General features: G+C 52.3%; 1 protein-coding gene across 1 annotated transcript; it reads right to left on the reverse strand.

Annotated features, from left to right (window-relative positions):
- Positions 1–6,753: 6,753 nt before the first annotated feature.
- On the reverse strand, positions 6,754–21,684 carry LOC132243326 (zinc finger protein 345-like). The gene is made up of 7 exons (XM_059717853.1): positions 21,610–21,684; positions 20,796–21,006; positions 15,246–15,418; positions 14,672–14,798; positions 11,889–12,005; positions 11,019–11,111; positions 6,754–8,837 (listed from the first exon to the last, which is right to left on the reverse strand). Exons 1-7 carry the CDS (start codon positions 21,646–21,648, stop codon positions 7,120–7,122), a joined length of 2,478 nt encoding a protein of 825 aa, XP_059573836.1. The 5' UTR covers positions 21,649–21,684; the 3' UTR covers positions 6,754–7,119.
- Between the last annotated feature and the right edge of the window lie 25 nt (positions 21,685–21,709).

The raw sequence follows: 21,709 nt of genomic DNA on the forward strand, positions 1-21,709 counted from the left end.
GGGAGGAACACCTCCCCCCCTTGCATCTCCCAGCAGCTCCCGTGCCTCCATCTGCTCCCTGCCCCCCCCCACCAGTGCCCCTCACACCTGACCCCCCCACACCCTGTTCGGCTAAGAACAGGCTGCGCCGCGGTGCCCACGTCAAAATGGCAGGTGGTGGCTGGCACCAACCCCACATCAATAAGTGATAGTTTCCCTCTGTTCAGCACTGAGGAGGCCACATCTGGTGTCTTGTGTTGAGTCTGTACCCCCTCTACAGAAAGGTTTCATAGTTTCATAGTAGCTAGGGTCAGAAGGGACCTGAGCAGATCATCAAGTCTGACTCCCTGCCACAGGCAGGAAAGGATGCTGGGGTCAAACAACCCCGGCAAGGTGATTATCTAGCCTCCTTTTGAAGACCTCCAGGGTAGGAGCCAGCACCACTTCCCTTGGAAGTTGGTTCCAGATCCTAGCTGCCCTGACTGTGAAGTAGTGCCTTCGGATGTCTGGTCTGAATCTACTCTCCCTCAACTTGTGGCCGTTATTCCTCGTTACTCCCGGTAGTGCTCGGGGGAACAGGGACTCTCCCATTGCCTGCTGGTCCCCCTTGGTCCGTTTATAGATGGCCACCAGGTCCCCCCTCAGCCTTCTCTTGTGGAGGCTAAATAGGTTCAGGTCCCCTAGCCTCTCATAGTTTCATAGTAGCTAGGGTCAGGAGGGACCTGAACAGATCATCTAGCCTGGCCCCCTGCCACAGGCAGGAATGAATGCTGTGTTCACAAGACCCCAGACAGGTGATTGTCCAACCTCCTCTTGAATTTGGCCAAGGTCGGGGCGAGAACCACTTCCCTGGGAAGTTGGTTCCAGATTGTGGCCACCCTAACTGTAACATATTGCCTTCTGATCTCCAACCTAAACCTATTCTCCATCAGCTTATTACCATTGTTCCTCGTCACCCCAGGTGGTGCTGGGAGAAAAGGGCTCTATCTATTTGCTGTTGATCTCCCCTGATGAGTTTGTAGGCTGTTATTTCTCGTTACTCACGGTAGTGCTCAGGGGAACAGGGACTCTCCCACTGCCTGCTGGTCCCCCTTCATCAGTTTATAGACAGCCACCAGGTCCCCCCTCAGCCGCCTCTTGCTGAGGCTGAACAGGTTCAGGTCCTTCAGTCTCTCCCCATAGGCCCTGTCCTGCTGCCCTCTCACCAAGCGGGTGGCCCTCCTCTAAACCCTCTCCAGGCTGGCCACATCCCTCCTGAAGTGCAGCGCCCAGTACTGGACGCAATACTCCAACTGCGGCCTGACCAAAGTCGCATAGAGGGGGGGTATCACCTCTCTGAACCAGCTTGGGATGCACCTTTGGATGCATGACAAGGTATGGCTGGCCTTGCTGGCTGCAGTCTGGCACTGGCGGCTCATGTTCATCTTGGAGTCAATAACGACTCCAAGATCCCTTTCCGCCTCTGTGCTTTCAAGAGGGGAACTCCCCAGCCTGTATGTGTGCTGTGGATTCCTTCTCCCAAGGTGCAGCGTCCTGCATTTGTCTACACTGAACCCCATCCTATTCTCATCTGCCCACTTTGTAGTCTGTTTAAATCTAGTTGCAGCCTCTCTCTCCCTTCAAGTGTGTCCACCTCGCCCCACATCTTAGTGTCATCAGCAAACTTGGACAGTGTGCTTTCCACCCCCTCATCCAAGTCACTGATGAAGATGCTAAACAGTGCGGACCCGAGGACCAAGCCGTGATAATTGGGGCCACATTAGCCAGTTTCCAATCCCCCGGCACCTGGCCAGATGACCACGAATGCTCATACAGCCGGGCCAGGGGCTCCGCAATGACCCCTGCCAACTCCCTCAACACCCTTGGGTGGAGGGCATCTGGACTTGCAGATTTAAAAATGTCCAGCCCTTCCAGAAGATCCCCAACTACCTCTGCGCTGACTGAAGGCCTGACAGAGCTATGCCAAAGATTGTCTCTACCTCTGGCAGGAGGGATGTCCCGGTTCCTGTTCAAGAAAACAGAGGCAAAGAAACTGTTAAAAATATCATTTTTCTCATCTGGTGTAGCCACAAGATTACCGTTTGCATCTTGCAGGGGCCCTACATTGCCTGATGCCCTCTTCTTGCTCCCAATGTACTTGAAAAAGGACTTTTTGATGTCCTTAATCCTGGACGCTAGCCTGAGCTCCATCTCTGTCTTGGCCTTCCTAATAGCCCTCCTACACTCCCAGGCCGAGGAGGAGTACTCCTCCTTGGTGATAGCTCTTCCCTTCCACTGGTTGTACGCCCCCCTTTTAGTCCTCAGGCATTGCTGAATGCCCTTGCTGAGCCAAGGAGGTTGCTGAGCACTCTTACCCCCCTTGCTTCTCTCAGGGACTGTTATCCTTTGAGCCTGGAGGATCGCCTCCTTAAGGTACGACCATTCCTCATGGACTCCCATCTCCTCTACCTTCTGGGCCCTCAGTGCCTCCCCCACTAGTCTTCTAAGCTCATTGAAGTTGGCCCTTCTGAAGTCAAGGGCTTTAGTTTTGGTGTGAGCCCTAGATGCCCTGCGTTGGATAATGAAATCCAGCAGGTGATGATCGCTATTGCCCAGGTGGTCAAGGACCTGCAGTCCCCTCACCAGGTCATCCCCCGTGGCCAGGACCAGGTTCAGCAAGGTGTTACCCCTAGTGGGGTTGTGCACTTCCTGGATAAGGTGAAGGTCCTGTAATACAGCCAGGAACCTACACGAGTGGTCAGACCTGGCTGTCTGCTCCTCCCAGCAAATGTCTGGGTAGTTTAGGTCACCCATGACAATAACATCCCTTGACCTAACCACCTCCATAAGCTGACTGGATAAGTCCTGGTCTAGCTCTTCCCCCTGGTTGGGTGGTCTGTAGTAGACACCCACCGTAAGGTCCCTTTCGCCACGCCCCCCTTGTAGTTTGACCCATAGTGTCTCTGCCCGACCCTCCTCTAACCCGAAGCTAATCCTTGATGATGTGAGGTGCTCTTTGACATAGAGTGCAACCCCCCACCTTTCCTTTCTGTCCCGTCTCTCCTATATAAGGTGTATTCCTGAATGCCCGCCACCCAGTTGTAGGTAGGGTCCCACCAGGTTTCTGTGAGCCCTATTAAGTCTGGGTTCTTACTCACAATCAGGAGGCATAGTTCCTCCTGCTTACACCCCATACTACTACTGTCCTCGTAGGGCCTGCCCTGCTGCCCCCAGATCATGCGAGTGGCCCTCCTCTGGACCCTCTCCATGCTGTCCACATCCCTCCTGAAGTGCGGCGCCCAGAACTGGATGCAGTACTCCAACTGCGGCCTAATGTCACATAGAGGGGGAGGATCACCTCCTTGGACCTGCTCGTGATGCATCTGTGGATGCATGACAAGGTGCTGTTAGTTTTCCTGACTGCATCTGCACATTGTCGGCCCATGTTCATCTTGGCATCAATAATGACTCCAAGATCCTGTTCTGCCTCTGTGTTGACGAGAAGGCAGTTCCCCAGCCTGTAGGTCTGCTGCTGGTTCTTCCTCCCCAGGTGCAGCACCTTGCACTTGTCAGTATTGAAACCTATCCTGTTCTCATCCACCCACCCTTGTAACTTGTCCAGATCTAATTGCATCCTGTCCCTCTCCTCCAGCGTGCCCACTTCTCCCCACATCTTAAGTGTCATCCACAAATTTGAACAAGGTGCTTTTCACCCTCTTGTCCAAGTTGCTGATGAAGATGTTGAACAGTGCAGGCCCGAGGACCGAGTCTTGGGGGACACCACTACCCACATCCCTCCAAGTCAAAAATGACCTGTCCACCACCACTCTCTGGGTGCAGCCCTCTTGCCAGTTAGTGACCCATCTGACTGTGTAGGCATCAACGCCATTAATTTTTTAATGAGAATGGGGTGACAGTGTTGAAGGCCTTCCTAAGTCCAGAAAGACTACGTCCACTGCGACACCTGCGTCCAAGGATCTTGAGACCTGGTCATAGAAAGCCACCGGGTTGGTCTGACAGGACCTGCCTCTAATGAACCCCTGTTGGTTGCCCCTAAGCATAACCTCCCCTGCTGGCCCCTCACAGATGTGCACCTAGATAATTTTCTCAAAGAGCTTCCCCAGGACCCAAGTAAGACTGACTGGCCTATAGTTTCCTGGGTCCTCCTTCCTCCCTTTTTTTGAAAATGGGGACCACATTGGCCCTTTTCCAGTCCTCTGGCACCACACCAGAGCACCACGACTGCTCATAAAGCTGTGCCAGGGGTCCCGCAATGACCTCTGCTAATTCTCTCAGCACTCTGGGGTGGAGAAGATCATCAGGACCTGCTGTTTTAACATGTCTAGTCCCTCCAGAAGTTCCTTGACTAGGTCCTCTCTGACCCTGGGCTGGGCTGTGCCTCCCCTGGGACCGTCGGGGATCCTGGTGGGGGGGATGACCTGATCCCTGCTCAGAAAAATGTTGTCCACAAAATGTTCTGGACAAATTAGAGAGTCTCCAGCAGATGAATTTAGGACAGGGCTCAGTGATGTTTTTGGCTGGAGTGCTGAAAAAACCCACTGCGGACCAAGATGCTGCAGTGCCGGCATAAATCCAGGCCGGAGGGGAGTACAGGGCAAGACACCCTGCATATTAATATAATTAACAATGATAAATGTTGCCTTTTTATGCTAAATACCAGGTTTTCTAAAAATGTAAAACTATTTACTACTATTTACTACTGTTTATTGAAATTTATTTACTGGTGACAATAAATAAAACTAAACAAGAACAAAGGTATTATTCATATAATATGCATATGTTGTAATGAGAGACAGAGAAAGAGAAAAGAGAGAAAGAAGAGAAAAAAAGTGAAAGCGAAAAAAGAGGAAGGGGGAGAAGAGAAAAGGAAGAAAGGAAAAGAGAGAGAAATAAAGGAAAGAAAGAAGTTGTGTCCCTCACTGCCAATGTCTCCCAGCACTGCTGGCTGTGGCTCAGGCCCACTAGTTCAAGGCACTGTCCCACGGAGGAAGGCAGTGACACCCCAGCAGCAACCTCCAGGGCCAGGGCACTCAGGCCGACGGACAACCCATCCCATGCAGGCAGGTGCAGCACAAGGGCACCAGGGCCAGGTGCTCAGGGCAGGGGCCAGGCCATGTGGTGGGAGGTGCCACGGTTAGGTGGCAGCCAAAGGAGAGCGGGACCAGGCGGGAAGTGGGGCTGCCCCAGGAGTCTGCAGACTCAGGCCGGTGGGCAAGCAGGAATGCCCAGTGGTACCCAAGGTGGGACCCAGCCCGGTCCACCCATGCAGCTCCATAGAGATGCACCACAGTCACCCTGCCCACCAGGAGATGCATCCTGGCCTGGGCAGGACTCTGGGCTTGGGGAACTCCTGGCTCACCATCCCTCTGCACTGGACATGGCACGAGCAGGGCAGAGCCACCCCTGGTGCAAGGGCCTGGCTGCAGGAAACCCCCAGGGGTCTGGGAACAGCCGGCACAGGTGGAGCTTGGGGCCAAGCTGACGAGGAGCCTGCAGTGCAGCGGCCCTGCGCAGTGCCTGCCCAGGCCCTGGCCCCTGGCAGGGAGCAGTGGGTGTGTAAGGTCAGACCCCAGGCAGGCCAAGGCAGCCACAGCAGCTGCTCCTGGGGCCCTGGGGATTTCCTGCAGCTGGGCCCTTTCACTGGGGGCGGTTCTGTCCTGCTCATGCTGTGCCCTATGTGCAGGAAGGCCAAGCTCAGAGCTGGAAGCCCCCTGCGCCTGTTGTCCAACTCCAGCCAAGCGGCTTGCCATCATGAGCAGGGCTGCACAGGCCAGGCCAGGCCGGGTCCCACCTCGGGTGCCACTGGGCACCCCTGCCTGCCTGCTGGGATCCAAACATGTGGAGCACTGGGGCAGCCCTTCCCACCAAGTCCCCACCTTACCAAGGGCTGGGCCAGGCCAGCCTGACCACAACTCCTCTCCCAGGGCCACACGGACCCTGCCCTGAGTGGCCAACCCTGGCACCCCAGTGCTTCCCCCGCCTGGGTGGGATGAGGCATTGATCTGCCTGAGCCCCAGGCCCAGGACTCGCCCCTCCTGCTGGGAGCATCCAGCACAGCAGCTTCGGACCAGTTCATCACGTTCTACGTGCTCAGCCCTTTCTTCCAGCCATGGATTATGTAGCTGAGAAGTGGTCAACAAGGAAGCCCCACCCCAGCTCCTTGGGGACAGACAATCTGAATGCCCCACGAGGCCCCTTCCCACTCGAGGCCAGCCAATGGGCTCAGTGGGCAGCACCCCTTGGGCAGTGGGACAGGAGCAGATTGGAAAGAGGTAGAGCCCCAAGACAGATAAGCCCAATGAGCGCATGGGGCACGAGGGCTGCACCAGTCTATCAGATTCCCTGTGGCAGCAGAATCAATCTGGCTACAGGAACGGCCCCAGCCTTTGCCTGTGGGGCTGCAGGGAAGCCGTGGCTCTGCAGCCGGGTAGTGCCTGGCCAGGGACTCAGCCCCTACCCATGGCTTGCTCCCCGCCAGTGGCCTGGGACCTGCACAGTGCTCAGAGAACAATGAAGACAAAAGCAGCTGGGGCCATTCCTGCCAGAGGTCACTAAACTAGGTATGACCTATTGGCTAACCATTTACCCAATTATATTGGAAGAGGTTAAGAGGACAATCTTAAATGATATCCATAACTGCACCTGAACCTGCTACAGAGTGAGGGGGGGCACAGCAAAGAGAGATTCAAAAGGTCAGCTCTATTCAGTCTAGAAGAGATGCTTGAAGAGCAGGGATGCGAGAAGGGTTTACAAAATACAGTGGCAAATGGCAAGAAAAGCCCACAAGGATTTATTGTTTACTGTCTCCCCAGACAAGAACGAGGGGTTGCAACAGGAAATGAGCAGCTCATCGGCTGAAAGCTAATGAATGGAAATGTTTTTACACCAAGTATGGAACTAAAGTGTGGGATTCTTGACCACTAGATGCAGTGGAAGCTAGGATTTAGCCAGATATCCACACTCAGAGCACTGATGTGGCTTCTCCCCTGCGTGAATGCGCTGGTGCTGGGCCAGGCTGGAGAAGCAGGTGAAGCTCAGCCCACACTCAGATTATTGATGTGGTTAATCACCTGTGTGCATGTGTTGGTGCCTGGCCCAGTGGGAGGATTGGGTGAATCTCTGGCTACACTCAGATCATTGTTATGACTTCTCCCCTCTGTGGATGCGTTGGTGTTTGGCCAAGTAGGAGGACAGGGTGAAGCTCTTTCCACATTCAGAGCACTGATATGGCTTCTCCTCTGTGTGGATGCGTTGGTGTCTAGCCAGATTAGTGGATTTTGCAAAGGACTTCCAACACACAGAGCAACAATGTGGCTTCTCCCCTGTGTGGATGCGCTGGTGTTCAGTCAGGCTGGAGGATCCATGGAATCTCTTCCTGCACTCAGAGCACTGATGTGGCTTCTCTCCTGTGTGAATGCGCCAGTCATAAGCCAGGCCAAAGGAGTGGGTGAATCCCTTCCCACACTCAGAACATTGACATGGCCTCTCCCTTGTGTGAACGCGCTGGTGATAAGCCAGGCTGGAGAAGTAGGTGAAGCTCTTGCCACACTCAGAGCACTGATGTGGCTTCTCTCCTTTGTGGATGCGCAGGTGCTTAGTCAGGTTGGAGGATTCACTGAACTTCTTGCCACACTCTGAGCACTGATACGGCTTCTCCCCTGTGTGGATGCGCTGGTGTTTAGTCAGACCGGAGGATTCGCTGAACTTCTTGCCACACTCAGAGCACTGATATGGCTTCTCCTCTGTGTGGATGCGCTGATGTTCAATCAGGCTGGAGGATCCACGGAATCTCTTCCCACATTCGGAGCACTGATGTGGCTTCTCCCCTGTATGGATGCGCTGGTGATAAGCCAGGCCGGAGGACTGAGTGAAGCTCTTCCCACACTCAGAGCACTGATGTGGCTTCTCCCCTTTGTGGATGCGCTGGTGCTGGGCCAGGTTGGCGGATTGGGTGAAGCTCTTCCCACACTCAGAGCACTGATATGGCTTCTCCCCTGTGTGGACACGCTGGTGTTCGATCAGGTTGGAGGATCCACGGAATCTCTTTCCACACTTGGAACACTGATGTGGCTTCTCCCCTGTGTGAATGCGCTGGTGATAGGCCAGGCTGGAGGAGTGGGTGAAGCTCTTCCCACACTCAGGGCACTGATGTGGCTTCTTCCCTGGATGGAGGCACTGGTGCTGAGCCAGGGATAAGGAATGGGTGAAGGTCTTACCGCACGTGACACAGCAATAGTGACGCTTCACCCTGTGCGTAGGGTGGTGTTTGCCTAGGTCTGAGGGGCATGCAGAGCTCTTCCTACTTCTGGTAAAGTGGTGGGGGTGCTCTCCACAATGGATTTTGTGGTGAGTAGCTAGGGTCGAGAGGCAGGTGAAGCCCTTCCCGCACTTGGCGCATAAGTGAAGCTTCTCCCCAGCGTGGCTTCTCTTTTGCAGAGTCAAGAGTGAGGGGTAGGTAAAGCTTTTCTGGTACTCAGGGAAGGGGTGTGCTTTGCCCCTGGGCTTGGCAGGGAGCTCCAGCTTCCCTCTGAGGCCCTCCCCACTGGCATGGCTCAGATGCAGGGTCTCTCTCCAGTGCAACTTTCCCTCATGGCACTTCAGTGCCACAAATCCTTCCCTGCACCCAGAGCTCTCTCTACCTTCTCTCCTCTCACACCTCAGGGGAGATGGCGCCTGCTTCCCTGCTGTCTTCTCCCTCTGCTGCTGGGGTCTCCCCTGGCTCTGGGGCCATTGGTCTTCATCAGGTCTCAGGGACTCCTTGTTGCCAAAAATCCCTGGGGAAGTCTGGGCTGGCTCCAGGTTTGCTGGCCCTGCCTCAGGACTCTGTTCCTCCACTCTGCTCAGCAGCCAGGTGCCTCCTGCATGGGGAAGAGAAACTCCAGGTTAGTCCCTGTCCTGCTGGCACAGGCCAAACACTGCTATTCCCTCCGCTGCCATGGGCCTGTGAGCTTGACTGGGCCTTGGCACTTGCATTTCCTTAAGAGAACAAGGTCTTCCTGCCAAACCCCAAGTGCTGGGGGTGAGGAGGGGCACGTCCCTCTGCTGGACTAATGTTCCTTACTTGGTGGAGTTCAGTGCCAGATTCGCAAGGTTTCTGGCCCTGGTAGGAGAAACCCATATGGGACACATGTTAGGAGAGGAGTTGAATGGCTTCCTGCTTTAAAGGCCCCAAGATCAGAGGCAAAAAATCAGCATAAAGGAAGGAGGTGGCTCTTGGAGGACTGCTCTGGTGCACAGCACTGGCGGGTCCATGGGGAGATGATATCAACATGCTCCAGAAGCCAAAGCAAGTTCCTCCACACGGAACACAGCGTATTGGGACACTAGCGATCAGGGACCATTCCCCAGTCATGACAACATGCTGCATTTCACCCAGATGTCCTTATATCCTCCGCACCCTTCTCCCAGAGGCAGGACCTGCCACAGGCTGCCCCTCCTTCCCCTGCCCGCATTTCCCCCAGAAAAGGCACTCTACTAGTCCTGGGCCACAGGCTCCTTCCAAAGGGCAGGGGCCTTGCTGCACAGCAGTACACGGGAGTGAGGCCTTGAGTGCAGCCAAGTCCCAAGGCCAAGGGTTTGCAACAATGCCTGGACCATGGAACCCAGGGATGCAGAGCTCTGGAAATAGGCCGAGAAGCAAAACATGCCAAGTTGGGCTCAGCGGGTAGCAGCAGCAGCTCCTTGCAGACCCCAATGGGCACAGGAGGCCACCAAGGACAGGGCCTGGGGACATTTGGAGCCAGCTGTCTGGGGGTGGGGGGCACCCTATCGGGAAGGTGCTTCTTCTCCCCCAGGAGCACCAGCTGCTTTTAGAGAATGATGGAGAAAGCACAGGCTCCAAGGCTGATACAAGATAGTCTCCTCACAGTTTCCCCCAGCATCTGGGCTGGCCTCTAACGGAGGCGTTTCCTCTTAGCATCTCCCCACAATCAAATTTGGAAACCAGCCATTGGGTCCTGTGGGTTCTGAGGTGCCCTACCAGGGCCAAAGGCTGAGTGAACTCTTCCAACACTCCAACAGGACGAGGCTGCTTGCCTGAAGGCAGCCACTGGCAGGAGGTGAGCAGGTAGGCATCCCCAAGCCCTCCCTGCACTGCTGGCAGAATTATGGATGCTCCTGGGTATGGATCCGCTGGTGTTTGACCAGGGTACAGGAGTCATAGAAGCTAATCTCACACCCAGAGGACTGATCTGGCTTCTCTTCTGTGTGGATGCAGTGGTGATTGGCTAGGCTGGTGGATCGGGTGAAGCTCTTCCCATACTCAGAGCACTGATATGGCTTCTCCCCCCTGTGGACACGCTGGTGTCTGGCCAGGCCGCAGGACTGGGTGAAGCTCTTCCCACACTCAGAGCATTGATATCCCTTCTCCCCTGTGTGGATGTGCTGGTGCTGTGCCAGGCTGGAGGAGTGGGTGAAGCTCTTCTCACACACAAGGCACTGATGTGGCTTCTCCCCTGTGTGGATGCGGTAGTGAATGGCAAGATAGGAGGAAGTGGTGAAGCTCTTCCCACACTCAGAGCGCTGATACGGCTTCTCCCCTGTGTGCACATGCTGGTGTCTGGCCAGGACGCAGGATTGGGTGAAGCTCTTCTCACATTCAGAGCACTGATACGGCTTCTCCCCTATGTGGATACGCTGGTGTCTGGTCAGGTTGGAGGAGTGGGTAAAGCCCTTCCCACACTCAAGGCACCAATGTGGCAGAACCCAGGCTGAGGGGCATCTGAAGCTATTCCCGGACTCAGGGCAGGGGTGGACTCTGTCCCTGTGTGCGGCAGGGAGCTCCCGCTTCCCTCTGAGGCCCTCCCCACTGGGTTGGTCCAAATGCAGGGTCTCTGTACAGTGGATCTTTCCCTTGTGGCTCTTCAGCTCCACAAATCCTTTCCTGTGCCCACAGCTGTCTCTGGCTTCTGTCCTTTCTCCACTCTCATGCCCAACGGGTGATGGCACCTCTTTCACTGCTACATTCTCCCTCTGCTTTTGGGGCCACCGTCGGCTCTGTGGCCACTGGTACTCCTCATGACTCAGGGACTCCATCTCACCCAAACTCCCAGATGAAGTCCGGGCTGGCTCCATGTTTCCAGGCCCTTCTTCACAACTCTGTTCCTCCGCTCTGCTCAGCAGCCAGGCGCCTTCTGCATAGGGAAAAGAAACTCCAGGTTAGTCCCTGCCATGCTGGCACAGGCCAAATGCTTCTATTCCCTCCGCTGCGATGGACCTGCAAGCGCGACTGGACCTCGGCACTTGTGTTTCCTTAAAAGAACAAGCTCTTCCTGCCAAACCCCAAGTGCTGGGGGTGAGGAGGGGCACATCCCTGAGCCAGGCTATTGTTCCCTGCTCGGTGTAGGTCAGAGCCAGAGTGTCAGGGTTTCTGGCCCAGCTGTCGGCCCCATCCCCTCAGACCCTGCTAGTGGAAACCCACATGGGACATGTGTGATAGGAGAGAACCTGAATGGCCTCCTGTTTTAATGGGCCCAGGAGACCAGAGGCAGAATCAGTGTAAAGGAAGAAGGAGGCCCTCTGAGGGCTGCTCTGACACACAGCACTGGCAGGTTCAGGGGCAGATGATGCTGAGCCCTTCACCTAGCTGAGTCAACATGCTCCAGAAGCCAAAGTGCACTGGTAAGACGCATCTCCTGTGCTCACCTGTGATCTCTGGCAGTCCTCAGAGCAGCATCTGGTACCATGTTGGACAGCCTTGAGCTGGATTTCTGAGGCTCACCAGCAGTCAGGGGTGTGTGGAGCCAGGCAGAACCCCACTCTCTCATCCTACAATAATGACTACAAGGAGCTTCGATCCACTGTGCTGGAAGGGCAGTGCAGGGCAGGTCTGCAGGCTCCAGGCCCCCTGTCACTCTGAGCAAGGAGCATTTCTGAGAGGGGAGTCGGGGGAGTGGACAGCTACAACTCACCTAGCAACAGGTCCTGCAACCTGGAGATGTCCTCACGGTCCCCATCATCACAGACCCAGAGCTCCTCCTGTCCTTGCTGGATGTGGCAGATTAAGTCGGGTGTCGGACCTTGATACCCTGTTTGGAGCAGTGGTTAAAAAACGTCCATGAGCGGTACTGGATGCCACATAACCAACTGGGATCTGGGGAATGGAACCAATGACCTCAGGGATTCTACTGGGGCCTTGAAGGACAAGGGAGGGTGGACGTTTAGCATGAAAGAGAAGACACTGCAGGGAGAAGCCTTCTATAGGTGATGGCCTTTGACACCCAGGTGGTGACAGTGTGGAGGGGTGTTGTAGGAAACAAAGTACAGACCACTCTGAGGTATAAGACGGGTGTGAGACCGACAGAGTTCCCAGGGATGGGGGTGGACATGCAGTGACCTGCGATGTGGTAGAGAGCAGAAAGACGAAGCTTTCACTATTTACAAGGCACCAAAACGAAGAGACACTAGACACACTGGTGGCTGGATAACATCTTGTCTTATCAGTGTCATTCCAGGCAAAGGAATGGGAGCAAGTTTCTTCTCTGGAAAAGTTTCACACGAGGCCTGGCAGCAGGGAACAGAATTCAGGACAGATGGCGGACCATGATGCTTCTCTCTGGGAGAGAGGGCCACTTCCCAACAGGGCGGAGGAAGGGAAGATTTTATAACAGCTGTTGTGACAACAAAAGCAATCATCCCATCCAGTGGGAAGATCGAACCAGAAGGTTGTGCACAGAGGTGGGTAAATTCTGAAGGGTTGGAAAAAAGGTGCACGTGCACCCCCAAGCCTAGTGGTGCACCCCCTACACATCAGTCATTCCAGGCAAAGGAATGGGAGTGAGTTTCTTCTTTGGGAAGCTTTAAAGCTGGGCCTGGCAGCAGGGAACAGAATCCAAGACAAATGGCCAACCATGACACTTCTCTCTGGGAGAGAGGGCCATTTCCCAACAGGGCGGAGAAAGGGAAGATGTTATAAGAACTGCCATGGCACCGAAAGCAATCATCCAATCCAGCTGGAGAATCAAACAAGAAAGCACGCAGACATTTGGCAAATCCTGCAAGGTTGAAAACTAAGGTCTCGGGAGTCCAGGACAAACCTTTTATATCATGTTATGGCAAGGCACTGTTTGTGCCTGACACTTTAAAGGCTTGAAAACAGCAGCCATGCCTGATTAGGACAGCCATTTTAGATTCATGGCTGCCCATATAAACAGGGCATTTTGCTGCTGGAAGGTCAGGCAACAACACTGCCTGGCTGCAGGGCTGTTGGTATCATCTGTAGGTAAGGGAGGAGGTGTAGGGGATGGTCAGGAGGCTCCTAGTCCTGGGCATGACCTAAAACTGCACCCTGCCTGGAGTGGGTGGCCTGGTGGGGCTCAGTGGCACGGGAACCCCCAGGAAATGCCAGGCCAGTTACCACCCCAGTGAAAGGCGGGTTGGGGCACCTTAACCCCAGCTCCCACAACTGGGTGGGTGACCCCCTTGTAGGGTCTGGAAAGTGGACCCCAGCGAGAGAGTGGGGCCATAGACTCAAACCTGTCCTGACATCCCCCAACTGGTCCATGCTGGGGCCAGGATCGGAAGGGTGGAAGGGCTGGGGGCCCACCGCAAAGGACACCCTAGAGCTGAGGGCCTGGGGTTCCAATTGGCCTGGAGGTGGGCCAGGGCTAGAGAGCTGAAGGTCCCGGGGGGACCACACCTCTAAGGGGGAAGCAGCTCAGAGAGCTATGCAGCCTGGAATGAAGGTGGAATAGGCCGCCTGAATGGAGGGATCCAGGTGGGGTTCAAAGAGCAGGATTCTGGGGCCTAGCATGCGGCTGGTGATATTGATAACATCTGGATACCATCTGCGAGGCTTGGGCTGCAGTGTAGGGGAGGAATGGAGCTGCAGATGGCGCTCCCTGGCATCGGGGCAAGAAATGGACAGCCTCTCACTTAATTAACATCAATTAATTAATTAACAACAAGGCATGGCAGGAGAGAAGGTGGGCAGTTAGCTCAGAAACAGGTGGGCAGGCCACGGGGAAATCGGCCCAGAGAAGGCCTCCTGTTACACATATGAAAGCCCATAATATAGGTATGGTCAACAGGTCTTTGCTGAGCAGCAAAAAGCCTTTGAGTCCTTCCCTAAGGAAGTCCTTCTGGGAAACTGGAGTGAAAAGAAAACACTAGAAAAGCAAAGTGACCTCATAGAAGGTAAGTTCCTCTGCCCTGCCCACTGACCTGGGAGCAGGTTGCTAGAGATGCAGTCAAGGAAATGCAAATCCTTAGCAGCAGAGGCTGATAAGACTTCTATTACTTTGTGTTGGGTCATAACCAAAGGAGGAGGAAAGGGATCTAGATGGCCCTGACTGAGCATGCTTGTTGCGTTAGACATGTGGGACATGATTTGCTAGATGGGATAAAGAGGAAATCAGAACCATTCCCCGAGGAACAGATGCCAGTTAATTTCTCTGCCCAGTGAACTAGAAGTGAGAAGACTGAGCTGAGGAGGAAAATGGAGATTCCCCTCGCAAGACACGGCTGGGTATGGGAGTATCGGGAGTGACTAGAACTCAGGTGAATGTGGCCAGATGAAATAGAGCAGGAGATGTCGGTATGAAGTACAAGAGGCCTGATCACACACGGAGCTGTGGGGAGGACATAGATTTCAATCCCCAGGGAAAACTTTGCAAGGACAAGAGTGCAGAGAAGCAGGGAGAAGACATTAAGCATCAGCACACACATGGGTACAGGGAGGAGAAAACAGCTTTACCCAGGAAAACGAGGGCTCGGCAGTTGCTCAGCATCTGGTCCCGGTACAGCCCCTTCTGTGCATCCTCCAGCAGCTCCCACTCCTCCCGCGTGAAGTACACAGCCACGTCTTCAAAGGCCTCCCGGAGCTGCAGGCACAAATGTTACCCCATCAGTATATCCTGTTCCAGCTGTCTTCTGCCTGCTCTGCCCCTCTCCAGGTTCCATCTACGCAACAGCTCTCTACAGGCTGGGCCATGACACACAGGGTGCAAAATCGCCCTTTTTTTACTGACATGGGATGTGAGTGTAGCTGTGGATGTAGGAGTGTATGTGTCTGCCCTGGCTTGGCTCATCACGTTGTATGTGCTCAGCCCTTTGAGGCAGCACCTTTAGAGCCAGGATCCCTGGCTCCACTACTGCGGCCAAGCCTTCTCGTGCCAGCACCCCTGGCTATTGGCACTAGGGAGCGAGCTCCAGTGAACGCTGGCTTGGTGCGGTTGCAGCCCCCATCACCAGAGGATCGTCAATCCTCAGTTCTCTCTGCTCCCCAAACCCTAGAGAGCAGCCCCAGCTGGAGCTGGTGTCCTGCTCACCTCCATGCTCTCCCCCTGCCTTGCCGGCCTGCCCTGCCCCTTCTGCAGCTGGCCCCGCTCAGGGTTCAGGGAGCCCCTCTCCCATGGCCTTCTTGGGGAAGTCTTCAGCAGCTCCAGGTTTACAGGCCCTTCTTCAGGAGGCTGCTGATGAGCTCTGCTCTGGGCCCCTGCACCTGCAGGGGAAAGAGAAGGCACAGGTCAGGCCTGGTGCTGCTGGCAGGGGAAAGCCCTGCTCCTCTCCTGTATGGGCCAATGACTGCAGCAGCCAGAGCCTTCAATGTGTGGGAGAGGGGGGAGATGGATTACAACAATGGATAGAGCCAACTGGGAAATTGCCTGCACCCAGAGATGTCAGCACATTGAGGGCATTTTGGGGACTGACAAGATTTTCTTATCAATATATAGAAGAATATGCTGAGAAAGCAGAGCCCCTGTACAAGTTGCTTAAGAAAGAGGTACCATGGAAATGAAATAAAGAGCAGGCTCAAGCTGTGAAAGCTGAAAGAAGCTCTAGCGCAAGCCCCAGCATTGGCATAACCCCATCAAGAATTATCTTTTGTGTTACAGTTAGCTACCATAGAAAAAGGAATAAGAGGAGTCCTTTTACAGGATCGTGGAACAGGATTAAGGCCAGTGGTATCCCAGACCCTAAATAACACTGAGCAACAGCTTACTCCATATGAAAAATAAGTTCTTGCTTTAGTTTGGGCTTTGCAGCACTGGGAATATTTGACAGGAATGGCTCCAGTGGTCTTGAAGACCACACATAGCCCAGTAAAATATGTCTTGACAGGAAATGCGAATGAAAGAAGGGTTTCAAACCCATGACAGGCTAAGTGGATGTTAGCCTTATTTAACAGAGAAGTGTCCGCTGAAAAAGTTGCACAGTCGGAACCTGTTCCCTATGCCCTTGTAATAGAAGGGGCTGAGCACAAATACCCTCTGCCCCTTGTTGAAAAGCCTCAAGAGCCCTTTTGAAGTAACTACCTATCATCAGGTAAAAGGGAAAATGGAAGTCTGGTTTGTAGATGGGTCTAGCTATTATGAAAAAAGTGTGCCAAAGACAGGCTCTGCAATAGTAAATGTAGAAACTGATCAAGAAATACGGGGAAGTTGTGAACTATATTCCTCACAGGCTCCTGACATAGGCACTATCGCAGCAGCCTTGGAAGGGACTCCTTGTGATAAAGAGATGGCTATATTCTCAGATTCAGAGGTAAAAACACTAGTAGACTGAATGAGTGTGGAAAAAGCGAAACATGCAGACATGTGATGGAAAACCAACAGCGCATGCGGAAAAACTGGAGTGTGTGTGGAAATTAGCAGAAAACAGGAATTTCAAGGTCAAAACTGGAAGAGTTAAGGCCCATAAAAAGGGGACTGAAGAGGCTAAGTGGAATGAGAAAGCGGAGCTGGCCGCAAAAGCAAGAGCAATAGAGGGTCCCCTATGAAAAGGGTAACTCCAATAGCAGCAGCATGACGTAAAGTTTTGAGCTTAGACTTGGTGGAATTGCAAAAGGTAGACAAGTAGTTACAAGAGCTGTGAATAAACAGGAGGTTTGGGGATGGAAGATTGGAAAAATGAGTCTGGATTAATTTTAGCTAAAAGAGCAGAGACAGATGAAGCCCCTGTATGGGTAGTGCCTACTCAGATTAGAACTGAAATGATTACACTAGCTCATGATAACGGACATTTAGGAGTAGAAAAGACACTAAAGCAATTGTAGGCAGCCAGATGGTGGCCAAAAATGAGTGATGTCGAGCAATATGTGTACAACTGTTTTCCCTGTGCCACTAATAATCCAGATGCTAAAGTAATCAAGGAGCTGCTGGGACAGAGGATAGACAGCCCCTGGAGTCAGTTGCAGATTGATTACATCCAACTGCCTAGAAGTGCAAGGGGTAATAAGTACTGTTTGATAATTATAGATGCATTCACCAAGTGGGTAGAGCCCAATCCCACTCAGAAAAACGATGCGTTAACTACTGCAAAAGTGTTAGCAGAACAGGTGTTTTCACACTGCGAATTACCCAAAGAATCGACTCTGATCAAGGACCCCACTTTGTGGAAGAGGTAACCAAGGGACTATGTCAAGCTCTAGGAATCAAACAATGCTTACGTATTGCAGGGTATCCACAGAGCTCAGGTTTAGTGGAAAGGACAAATAGAATCCTAAAGTTAGCTCTGAAAAAGGTAACTCCAACAAGGAAAGAATTGGATGAAAAATTACCTTTGGTTTTAATGGCACTCCGGGGATCAACAGCATCACATGGTTACACTCCTCACGAGGCCATGCCAGGCAGGAAAATGAGACTGCCTGAACAACGGAGGCTAGGAGGGGAGCCTCTTGATGAGCTTCGGCCTCAAGTGAACATAGATAAATGGATGCAGAAGCTAATGCAGACCATCTCTGAAACCCATCGGCAGACTGCAATAGCACTTAAGCTTAACCATCAGAAAATGGACAAACAATTAGGTCCTATGTTACACCCTCAAGAGTGGCAAGTAGGCAATAAAGTGATGTATCGCACAACACATGAGAAGCAAGGAGCATTGGTCCCCATATGGTCAGGACCAGTACCTATTGTAAGTAAGGTGAGTCCCACCGCGTATCAGGTGGAAATTAAGAGAGAGAACAAGAAAATCCAGAAATGGTTCCATTCATCACAATTAAAGAAATGGAAGGGGCAGTGATTTATATAATTTATATAAGTGTGTTTATATAATTAACCCATTTGGGGTTGAGACCCTTATGTTTTGTTTTGCAGGATGTTTTTCAGAGCTCCAACACCAGGAAGCAACCAAGAAGCATAAGATACAGTATTGATTGTCATTTGTTTTTTGGTATTGTTATTATTTTGGATTATTTTGTGTTGGTGTGAGAAAGATCATTTGTAAAATGAAGTTGTTGTGGATGCGTGCAATAATTAATAGGAATCCCCTGTCTTCTATAAGAATGGTCTCAATTTGATAATCACAGAGACATGGTTACCAGGTACCACTGCGAATGGAAATGGAGTATTTCAAACAATGACAAAGAAGCAGCTGTTAAAGAAAGCAGTAAAACAACTTCTGTTCTGTAAAATAATAGCATCCATTGTATGTGGATATGGCTTATAGTGGTTGTGAGTTGTCGTCTCAGATCCATACATAGGAAATAAAACCCTGCAAGAACAATGGATCCCTATAGAACTACCAACGGGGACATGACAATGGCTTTGTGGGAAAAACCACTGGGAGGATGCATATAGAAGTACTATCAGGCAGGTAATTGTTGGTTCCTTAGCTGGCAGGCTAACTCACAGGGAGGAAATGAAATCACATTTGAAGAAGTGACAGTGGGAATACAGATACCAGAGAGTGTCCCCATGAGTCTTATACAGCCAAATGGGGAACAACAAGATAGTACTGCCACGTGTAATAGCAGAACCCTTTCCCCTAGCAATGGAAAAGAGGAAACTCTAACTTGTGGTGACCCAGAACATTGTCCAGTGTGGCCCTAATGGAAGCGTGGGATAGAATGGAATATCACACTTAATAACATCAGTGGGAACTGGATAATCCTTTATGAGGGACTTTGTGAAGTTATTGTCCCTCTCCAGTTTACTCAGACACCTCAAAAATCAACCGGTAGGAGCGCACACAGTAAAACATCATCTGGAACAAGAAGTGTTAGTGGAACCAAAAGGATCATTGAAAAGGGTTATTTTGAACTTAAATTCTGCAAATGTGGTTTGAGAAGGTGAACACGGTATCTTACCAAATGAAATTCATAAGGTAGTTTGAGACAATGCCACCAAAGAACGAAATTTGCGAAATCAGTGGAAATTGGTAAATTTCACTTTGGATGTTGCACAGAACGTCCTTGTGGCATATGTGACAACTGTCACACAGGCTCAGCGCTTACAAGTGCATCCAGTTGGACAATTGGGAAGAAATGCTAATGGCTCAGTTTTATATCCTACGGATCACAGTAGCTGGGCCTATCAAGAAAATAATACTTGGAAAGCTGTTAATTTAGAAGCCTGTGTTGTAGAACATGGTCTAGGATTTGTTTGTGAAGACCATGAGATAAAAATCAGTGGATTTATGTCTTAATCCATCCCAAGAGAAATGTCATTTTGACTTGGACCCCAATCCAGATAATGAGTCAGCTATTGTTTATGCAGGTAAAGGGGGTGTGTGCATTTGAAACCATGTGTAAATATAATTACTAATGATTGGTATAATTACACTATGGATTATGGTGTAAACCAATACTTTTGCAATGTGTTAAAGCTTGAAGGCTGTGATTTTCATTATGATATCCCTGCATATGTTAGTCAAGCACTTAAAGCTGATTTTGTTTTGTATGAGCATGTTAAACCCTTACACATAGGAATGAATATAGCTTTGGTGAAGCAAATGTTGCAACACCCAGATTTGCAAATTCAACTGGAAGAAGCAAAAGATAAGGCTCAAGCAGCCCTTATTAGAGTCTACCATGACATGGATCAAGTTACTCAAATTTTGGACCGCATTAAAAAGGTAGGATACCAGAGCTTTTGGGAATCAATCTGGGGATGGTCTCCAAAGGCAACAGGAACTTTGAATGCAATGATGCACCCATTTGTTGTTTTGCTGAGCGTTATCATCATTATAGTGGTCGCTCAAATTGGGATCTTAGTCCAAATGCACTGATTGGCACGAATCATCCAAAAACTAATTCATGAGGAGGAGATTTGTAATTGGCTCTTGTGCCCCCATCCACATTAAAGAGACTCTAATGTGCCTGGCAGAAGATCTAACACTTGGAGTTGGTAGCCCCAACTGCCTCGAATACAACAGCCAGGACAAAAAGAGTAAGGGGTAGCAATGGAAAGGGCTTTCCTAGCTACCAAGGAGGGGAAGTGTTGCAAGGAAAATTCAACCTGGTAATGTCAAGTTGACCAAACTCCCAGAAGTCTTTTGGAGATGATTCAGTTAATAACTGGCAATGATATTTGCCCTAAAGTTAACTCCAGTAAAATGCCAGGGAACATCCAGAATAATTAAACAATAGAACCATAAATTGAGATGATAACTTGGTGCCCATTGGGACCAATTAGTGCGGGAATAGGAAAATATCCCAGGTGTGTAAGGATGTGCTATTATAAGCCTTGGATCTATAAGCCAAAATATTATACAAGCTTAGCTAGCATTAGTGATGGTGGCGTCACTAACGGGTTAAGGAAGAAGGATCTTTGGTCATTGTTTGCCACTGGTACCATGTGCATGGATTTCTGAGGAAAGATCAGGGCCTTGGACTTGGAGCAGCACAACCCAGAAAGCTTGCCCAGTTGGCTGACTGAAGGGACTGCCTCCTGAGTAACAGCTCTAGACAGACCGTGACACAGTGAGATTCACGTTAACCCACTCAGTTTTGATGAACTGCCTGCTTATATTCTGGAAATCCCAGCAGAGTTGACTACTTGTATACTGGCAACCCCGGTTGATTAACTGCTCTGTGTCTAGTGGGTATTTTTGCGGCACTCAGAGGCCCATGCCCTGGACTGCACCCAGCCCCTCACCTGATTTCGGGTCAGGCGGGGGCTCCTCTGTGCAACCACGAGGTAGCCGGTCCTGAAGCCCTGGACTGTCCCTCTGTTCAGCCTCCTCCAGAGACATGTCTGCAGGTCGGGCCCATGGCTGCTCCAGCAAGGAATCACCAGGTTCCTCCAGTGCCCTGGTGGGTTGCATCCTGTCTGAGGTCCCCTCCTCCACCTTCACGCTGACCATGACCTGGGAACGAGACAGACGTGTCACCCGGGAGCTGCACTGGGAGAGACGGGGTGGCAGGGAACACCCCCCAGCACACGGAGACGGGCGGTAGTATTTTTGATTTTGGTAAAACATTCGGTCATGGAGTTTCTCAGCCTCCACCTGCCCCAACTGAAACCCCTCAGACAGGGTCACCGCTGCAACCCCACTGCCGGCTCCCCATGTCCTGGGGCAGGACAGCCAGGACCTGCCCCAGCGCCCCCAGCTCCTGGCTGCCGTATTGGCAGAGCTCCCGCGGGCAGCTGCAGACCTCCTGAAGGCGCTCGGCCTCCTGGTAGTCCAGGCCCCGCATGTGCCAGCTCTGCGTCTCTGGCCTGGGGAGCTCATTCCCTGGTGCCAGCGGTGCGGTGCGGTGCGCGAGGGCCCCGAGGGGGCTGCTTCACCTCCTGACCCCGCTGTGCTGGACCAGCTCCTCCTGCGGCTGCTGCTCCACTTGCTGCGAGACACGCCACCTCCCAGCAGCCCCCGCTGCTCTCTAGGCCCTCGCCGGTGCCCCTCACTCCTACCCGCCGAGGGGGGAATCTACCCCCCCCCACCTCTGCCCGCCGGCGCCTGCGCACTTACTCCTCTGCCGGTGGCTGCCCGCCTCGCCTCCTGGGGCATGCGCACTGAGTCCCCTCCGAGCGCCCCACCCCCGTTAGGGCGCATGAGCAGACGGGCCGTA

This window comes from Alligator mississippiensis, chromosome 15, assembly GCF_030867095.1.
Source record: "Alligator mississippiensis isolate rAllMis1 chromosome 15, rAllMis1, whole genome shotgun sequence".
Classification (NCBI taxonomy): domain Eukaryota; kingdom Metazoa; phylum Chordata; order Crocodylia; family Alligatoridae; genus Alligator; species Alligator mississippiensis.